General features: G+C 39.6%; 1 protein-coding gene across 1 annotated transcript in view; it reads left to right on the top strand.

Moving 5' to 3' along the window:
- Positions 1-8,950, top strand: part of LOC101851664 (proline-rich extensin-like protein EPR1) — a gene marked incomplete at its 5' end in the record, with an annotated part of 55,798 nt that overhangs the window by 46,156 nt on the left and 692 nt on the right. Inside the window, 4 exon segments of the mRNA XM_035971491.1 lie at positions 305-357; positions 1,251-1,298; positions 6,252-6,316; positions 8,571-8,621. Coding sequence (XP_035827384.1) covers positions 305-357; positions 1,251-1,298; positions 6,252-6,316; positions 8,571-8,611 — 207 coding nt within the window.

Raw genomic sequence — 8,950 nt, 5'->3', positions numbered from 1 at the left:
GTCTGTCTGTCTGTCTGTCTGTCTGTCTGTCTGTCTGTCTGTCTGTCTGTCTGTCCAACGGTGATAATAAGTAAAAAACTTCCCAACTCAGTAATCAGATCTAATCATTATGTGTTATTGTTTGTTTGTTCGTTGTCATGTTTTTGTTGGGGTTTTTTTACTCACAGATATATCAATGTACGTTGTTTTTGTATTTGTTGCTATTGTTGTTGTTATTGTTTTTGCTGTTGTTTTTCTCACACGTATCGAAAACCTCACCGTGAACTGTTAATAACATCCACCCCGTTTCTATTGTATATAATAGGCCTGCCTGGGTAATGAGCCAAAGTGCGAAGAAGGAGAGGAACTGATTGTTAAGTAAGTTTTTATTTATTCGTGTGGGCCACCTTAAGTTAAGCAATCTCAGTTTTTTCCTGCTTAAAAATACGTACCTCAGCAAACATGCGGAAAGATTTGAGCAGGGTCTAAACGTCAACTGCTTCTTTTGTAGAGAATGTTCTGAAGAACGTTGGGAGTGTTGTCAAGGTTGTTTTTTAAGGTGTGGGGGGGGGGGGGGGTGGCTTAGGGTAAGCATACCTTTTGATACCCTCTACGTAAAGTATGGACATGCCAGAGATTGTATTATGATCTCTTACCCCAGATTTACGTACATGTTCAATTCCTCTGATAAGCAGGAGTTGACATGCAAGCTATAATATTGCTTCAGTCACACCAGTTTTCCAAAGTTATGATTCTTTAATCGGATGACTCTTAGCAACGATTTGCATTAAACAGTTACTGTCAGTGCCAGAGCTAATAACTATATTTCGTCTATTGTTGATGTCGCCTCTTTTATTTCTTTTAAGAAAGTTATTTGCGTTACGGTGTATTATCTTTAAATGCACATAGTAAGTAGTGCATTTTCATTTTTAAAAATTGCTACACTGGTTCTGTATAGGTATCTCAAGAGTGTACTCTCTGTGTCTCACAAATATAAGAAATATATCTTCTTCGCTTCGAATTACGGCTCTATCTCAGTGGTGTGTAATTTTGAGAGAAGGAAATTCAAAGATTTACACTCTTACAGTTGGATTATGTTTCTGCACAGTGAAAAAAGCAAGTCAGATTGTCTCTAGCCTTTGACACAGTGTGCAGGGCAAAACACTCAACACAGAATATTGCAGCCAAGAGATTTACAAAATTTGTTAAATCTATCTTTATCCCAGGATTCAAACATAGAAATGACCTCCATATTTTAATCTATTCCTCAGCGGTCCAGACCTATGTTTTGACTTTTACTGTGAACCCATCACTATCGAGTAAGAACATGATATGGTGTTTTTTTTGGCCAGTTTTTGTCGTCGTGCTTGTCTTTTTAAAAATATATTTAAGAGTTGTTAAAATATTCCATGTATTGAAACCGTTTACGTTGCAGTGGATTATGCACATATTATTATGAATATCAATGATTCAAGTTTATTTAAAGCTTTTTTTCTTTTGACTTTTAACTTTAAAAGGTAAAAAATGTATTTCTTTCTTTTGCTCTCTTTCTCTCCTTCTCCTTTCTCCTTCTCCTACTCGTCCTCTTCCTCGTCCTCGTCCTCCTCTTACTCCACCCCCTCTCTCTTTATCTCTCGCTCTCTCTTTCTTTTTCTCTCTGTCCCTCTCACCTTTTCTCGCTCCCTCTCTGTCTCTCTATCCTTCTCTATCTCGCTATATCTGTATGTCTATCTTTCTCGCTCCCCCTCCTTCTTTCTCTCTCTGTCCCCCTGTCTCCCTGTCCCTCTGTCTCTCTGTCTCTATCTCTCTGTCTCTCTGTCTCTATGTTTCTGTCTTTCCTTCTGTCTGTCTGTTTCTCAGTCTCTCTCTTTCTCCCCCCCCCTCTCTCTCTCTCTCTCTGTCTCTCTCTCACACTCTAGTTCTTGTTGTAAGTGTCGTCCCAGGACTGGTGCACATGTCCCGAACCATCGTCTTGCCCGGAGCCAGCCTTCTGCCTTCTGTGCAATCTTTTATATCATCTGTCCATAATTGACCTGTTCGTCCATTGCCTGTCTTTCCGTCCATTTGTAGTTTCAGCACTGTTGTCAGTAGTCTATTGTGGCTCAATTTGTGAAAATAAAATATGCCAAGTAAACATTTTTTGGCTGTTTTCAAGAGTTCTTGATGGGCTACATGAAACATCAGTTGGGGTAAGTTCAGTGTAAGGGTAAGTTGATAACCCCAGGCTTTTACCCACAATTAAAACTGCTTCGATATAACCGTCCTCGTAGAAATGTGATTTGTTCATTGCAAAGCTCCAGTTCATTATTGACTGTAATCCCACTTCCTGCTTTTCCAGCCAAAGTGTTTGACTTGAAATTTCTGCATTGACCCTCTTGTACACTCGGGTTTATCACTCCCTAGCCACACCCCTCCCTCCCCTAGCCCCCCCGCCGCTCCCATTTTCATTGAACAGTAGAGTTTTTGTGCATTGTTGGCAGCAATGTTTAACAATGTCTGATAACTGCCACATGCTTTTAGTAACGCCTTTGTGTCTATGTGAAATACATCACCAGAACTTGGGGTAAGTTGAACGGATGATCAACTTACCTCTTGGATAACGGATATTTATTATCACATCTAAGTTTGACTAATGGATAGTGCATATTCTCAGATGAAATTGAAAAAGTTTCATAATGTCATGTAATAAACCTATCCGGCATGTTGTACAGACTTCCCTACAACGTTGCAGAGCTATGGCACAGGACATTTGCCCTGAAATACGGCGTGGACATACCGAACTCATGGGTATAGAATGACATATCCGTAGACGACTGGCGGCTTGAATTTGTTGACTGGCTCAATCTGCGCATAAGATCAGTACAGTCAACTTTGTTGGTCTGCACCGTTGCCTTGAACTGACATGTAGATTGCCGCTCATATAAATCCTCTACTAAAACTAAAACTGACATGTAGTAAACTCCAAAAAAATTATTACATTAAGCCTGCCTAACACATGAAGCACTTCAAAGGAAATACATGTTCTGAACTAGTCCTACGCAAGCTGCCCAAAAGCTTCATGGTAGCCTGTAGGACCTGCAGCGAACTGCAGGCTTCGCACTAGAGACAGGATGTCCATTTAAAGAAGAAGAAGAAGAAGAAGAAGAAGAAGAAGAAGAAGAAGAAGAAGAAGAAGAAGAAGAAGAAGAAGAAGAAGAAGAAGAAGAAGAAGAAGAAGAAGAAGAAGAAGAAGAAGAAGACGAAGACGGGGAGGGGGAGGGGGAAGGGGAGGGGGAGGAGGAGGAGGAAGAGGAAGAGGAAGAGGAAGAGGAGGAGGAGGAGGAGGAGGAGGAGGAGGAGGAGGAGGAGAAAGACTGCAGTAAGGCCGAATATTTAAATGAGCACCCACCAAAAGCAGTTGTAGTTGTACCAAGGCATGGAACAAAGCAAGTCGGGGCAGTCATGTCTCTGGAGAAGGATAAGCTCGTGACTCTTGAGAATTTGTTTTTTCGTGGGGGGTTGGGGTGGGGGGTGGAGTTGAGTGATTTAAAGAAATAACAGCACATTACAAAGGGATAATAACAAAACCAGTTGATGATGAAGAAGTTGTAGAACCAAAATTCTAAATTAAGAAAAACTAAAAGAACTAAGAACAGATTTATCAGCTATAACGTAGAAGTAGTATTGTATGTTGCTAAGCATCAGATAATTTGGAAATGGACCAAGTCCGAGGTGATGGGACCTGGCGCTCAAGAGGTGACCTAATTTTTAAAGAGCCCAATATTTGATAAGCTCATAAGATCATCACCACCGTCTTCACCATTGTCCATCATATTTTTCAATGATGTTTTATCATTGCATCACTAGTTACAATCATGCCATAAACTCTCTTCCAGTCCCTGTTTCTTTCAGAAACGCATTTACGAGGTCTGTCTCAGAATAAAGTTTCCCTCCTCCATAAAATTAAAAGTACTCAACCAACAGCCACTAAAGCTTGCGACGTCATGACATCATGTCTTAGAAATCTCAAAGCCAAATTGCAAGTGCATTGGTGAACGGGTCATAGAGCTGTGACGTGTCAAGTATGGTGTACTACTGCACTTTGCCCAAGGCAAATCCGAGGAAAATGGCTTAGCGAAACATTGGTGCAACCTTCTCATTTTACGATGTCTGAGTTGGGATCAAATTTTCAATTCTTCTCGGCAAGTCTGCAGTTGAAACCCATGGTGATCTATACAAACTAATAGGGAATAAATAATGCCACATCAAATTCAAACAGTGAGGAAATGGATTAGGGAAGTTGAATGTGGGAGATCTGACATGAAAGATGAAGCAAACGCTGAAAGCACGGGGAGAGAAAGGTGAAGCACATTGTTGTTTTTTTCGACATGAGTGGCTTCATACTGAGCTGGCTAGTCACACCTGGCGGAACTGTCAATGGTGACTACTACAGGTTCGTCCTCAAAGACAAGCAGATCCATAAAAAAGACCCGCTTTGCTTGAAGAAGGCGTCATTCTGCATCATGACAACACGCCTGTTCACAAGTCCAGAGTTGTGAACGAGCTTCTCGAGGGCTACTTGTAGGAATTATTGGAACACACGACCTATTCGCCCAATCTCGCCCCATGCAACTTCCACCTCTTCCCCAAGGAGAAAGAAATGCTACGAGGTCGGAGATTTGAGGACGAGGACCAGATTCAAGAGGCTATGAGAAAAGCGCTCGGGACCTTGTCTTTGACCGCTGGGTACATCAAATGGAGAAATGTCTTGAACTTGATGGTTCCTACATAGAATAGGTATTTTAATAAGCTTTCAGTTGATACCAAATACAAGGTGATTTATAATTATATGTGAGGACAGCATGACAGTGAAACTTTATTCTGAGACACACCTCGTAGCTAATAGTAATGTTTTCTTTTAATCTGTCTGTGCTATCATCACCAATCGTATTACCTCCTCTGACTTCAACCATTTCATCACTTGGTTAATTCCATAAAAGTTTCAGATTCTATTCTCCTCTTGTCTTAAAAAGAACCACCTGTATTTTAGTAAGGATCGCCTCACTGCCACCATCATCCTGTTGTTTTGTCGTAACAAATCTTTTCATGTAGATCTTACGTTTATTACAGTATAACATTGCACATCCATGCTATAAAGTTTATATCCTCTAGAGCTTACACCTATTACTATGGTAACCTATGTCTTCTTGATATACAGCTTCACTGATCAATGTAACCCACCCCATTAATTAATCAGCTTGCCTCATGGATGGCAAAAATTCATCACTTTTACCCCTGTTGAAAATGTCACTTTTTTGTAAAAAGGTTTGGAGCTTTTCCAAGTTCAGGGATCGGAAGGTCAGCTGAAATTTATGTAAAACCATGCACCTCTTTGACATGAGCATTGGGATTGAAACTTTACACAGATCAGCGATCATTAAAAAAATGCTTATCCTACCCTGGCATTTCTCAAGTCCATGTTTCAGCTTCGTTTATTTAGCTTATTTTTTGTTTTAGAGTAAATAATGAGTAGTTTTGCTATTTAGATATTCTTCATTTCATAAAAATGAATTTTATCTGCATCACTTTATTGAAAAACTAAACTTGTTCCTAAATCAACACCGTTGCCATGGCATCAGAGCATTGTTCCGGTTTCTTGTTTAAATCGGGGGTTGATCATAATAATAATGATATGAAACTTATTTTTACATAGTCCAAATGGCATTTTTCGCAGAACAGCGATCACTAACATTTTTAAAAAATAGGGCTCATCCTTCCCCGCTTTCCCTTCTATGGTCGTGGGATATTATGCATCTTTAAAGAATCGACACTCTTTCTATATTTTTAACATTTTAAAAGCAAGAACGAAAAATGAGATAAATGAACGATTTATAGAATGTTTTTCTCGAACGACATTGCATCACTAGATAGGATAATAACGTGATATTGTAAGTTTTCACGCTTAACACAATAGAGTTGTTTCTGGCACATGACATGAATCCCACGTTCTTCTCAGACAGGACTCAATGTTATTTTTGTATGTGAGTCTTGAAAATTTTTGAAACATCTCACGTATAAGAACGCCTCGATTATGATTCTAATTCGGGCTATTATCACCCCCCACTTCATCACGAATGACGTCAACTGAGCAATTGATGCACCCAAGTATTAGGGACCTATTGCAGGAAAAGAATGACTGGCTATTTGTTTCCCCTTTTTATTTCCATCTTTTTCTTTCCTTAATGCATTTTCTTTTTTTTTTTTTTCTTTATTCCGCACGTAACCCAAAACAGCCCGGAGGTCAAGAAGGCGGAGGAAATTTGGGAGACGAAGAAGGATGCCATTGAGCAGATGCTGTGTAAGTAGGCTTTTAATCACATTTTTACTGAGCTCGCACTACATTGGTTCCATTGGTTCCCACCTGGCGCTCAACTCTCAACTGCGTCTCCACGAGGCTGCAGCACGTACAGTGGCCACACCCTGGTGACATCTTTGGCAAGGGGGGGGGGGGAGGGGGTGGCGAACCAGGTAGAGGGTATGCCGGTCGGGTCTCAGACCCTCTTTCAAGTAAACTAGGATCTGCATATAATAGTATTAATCTGCATTTATATAGCGCGTACCCAAGCTCCACTGTATGTGCAATTCACTTAACAACTATTATTACCCCAGCAGACCCACGTTCACCCAGAACCAATATTGGCTTCCAGGGAAAACAGAAAGTGTGAACCGTCGATTATGCGCTCAATCAAACACCAACAAACTGTCAAGTCAAGATCTTTGGCTGTCTATACTCGGGTACCCATTCCCACCTGGGTGAAGTGGGGAAAATTTGTGTAAAGTGCATTTCCCAAGAACACAACGTCGGGTCCCAGACGGGATTCGAACCCACGACCTTACGATTATGATTCCAAGAGCCTGACCACTACGACACCGTATCAAAACTGACTCCGGATTACTACAAGACTAAAACCGCTAGGCTGTTGGAATTTTCATAAAGGTGGTCCCAGCAGAGCGTCTAGGAGCTCAAGGCACAGTGAGACAGAAAAGACGCCGCTGGCCACTCCATGCACCCCGGCCTATACGTTCTACCGTCTAGATCCCGGCCCATCTCCGGCCGGCTCCACATCGTCATGCCATCGGATCCAAATTTTTTGTGTCTCTTGTAAAGTTTATCAGCGGATTGTAAAAAAATAACCGACAAGATTATGTTATGCAATGCGACCTCTATAGCTGAATGTAGAGGTTTCTGTGGATATTGTTTCTATTAGCTTTTCTTTTTCCCTTTACCCCGAAGAGTTTAAAAATCTTCTTTATTCGTTAAAAAAAACCAAGCCTTTAAAGTAGGGTATTTTCTTTTATTAGGGTAGATATAAAAACCTCTCTGAATAACATGATTATTGCAAGTCCGACGTTTGCCTGTATGCGAAAGCAGAAACAAATCTGCAGGTAAAATTCAGAGGTGATACATTTTTTATTAACAGCTATGAATCAAAGATTATCCCAGTAGTATAAAAAATGTAAGTTGTTACATTTCAGACAGAAATAGATAGTAGTGAATAACAAAAAGAAAGATAATCGTGGTTGTGACATTCTGTCGCTTTGAAGCGAATTGAACTTACATAATATTCTTTCCTTATTTAAAGGCATTGTTAACGTGTCTGTTGGAATTACTTCTGTAATGCCTATGGAGATGGTATTTTAATGTGATCGACACAATTTAAATCACCTGTATGACCTACAATTTTCATATTTCGAGACATTAAAAAAGTCAGCACTTTTGTTCTTATCTAGAACTCTTGCAAGGCGTCTCTAATACTGTGTTTCCTTGATTTTTTTTTTGGACCAACACATCTTAGAGATAATATTGGTAATAATTCCTAAGAGAGCTTTTCGTATTCCATCTTCTGATTTTAACATTTCTCTCTTTCCATCATCATACAATTTTTCAATGTCAGAATCTCTAAGGGAAATACTACTTTTTCCCTTCTGGTACCAAGGTGTTTTTTTAAATTTCGTCTGCAATATCTTCAAGTTCATTTTTAAAACTATTTATAGTTAATATTCCGTTAATACAGTTTTATATATAGTTCGTGCACTCCAGATGCCAGTCTTGTATATCACTTATAATTTTTTTCAAACCTGCAGTTTTAGGTACATAATATGTGTGTGTGTGTGTGTGTGTGTGTGTGCGTGCGTGCGTGCGCGTGTGTGTGTGCGTGTGTGTGTGTGTGTGTGTGTGAGAGTGTGTGTCCTCAGAAATTCACATTAAATGTCTTATATAGTATTCGAAATTATGATCAAATTGAAGGATAGTGTTATGCGGCAATAATATCTTTTGAAACTTTCTGTTTAACCTGACACATTTATCCAAGGAAAATTCGTAAATGTGTTTTTTTTCATATGGAAAGTGGATAATGGGCTAATTTAAAGAAGCGATTTTGCATAAATATGTTCCTCTTTAATGCTCATAGAATTGCCATCTACCATAACCCAATATACTATTAAAATGAGAGTAATGTGGTAGAAATTGAGTTACTAAAACTATAATTTAGAGAATCAATATTTTGTTGTACTTTAGATGTGAACACACTGTTGAATTTCTCCATCCACAGGGAAGATGCTTATGGACTTAATCAAGGGAAATAAAAGATAAAGAAAGACCTGTAAGTCGAGTTTTTACCTTTATCTTTTTTTATCCCATAATCTTGTGAGTTCATTTATTATATCACACACACACACACACACACACACACACACACACACATACACAAACACAAACAAACACACGTGTGCGCATCTGAAATTATCTCTTGTGCTCTTCACAGGTACTATCTATACTCCCGTGGAGGCTGTCGCATCGTCGTTCACGATACGACAGACAACGGAATTCCGCGGAAACTTCACCGGTGTCACAGACCAGCAAATCATAAATCAGGCTCAAGCGCAGGTAAATTATCTTTTTAAAAAAATTCTATCTTCTATCATCTTTCAG

The sequence above is a fragment of the Aplysia californica genome, unplaced genomic scaffold (assembly GCF_000002075.1).
Source record: "Aplysia californica isolate F4 #8 unplaced genomic scaffold, AplCal3.0 scaffold00444, whole genome shotgun sequence".
Lineage (NCBI taxonomy): Eukaryota > Metazoa > Mollusca > Gastropoda > Aplysiida > Aplysiidae > Aplysia > Aplysia californica.
Note: the sequence above shows the minus strand (reverse complement) of the source record. Positions and strands in the feature narration are given on the sequence as shown.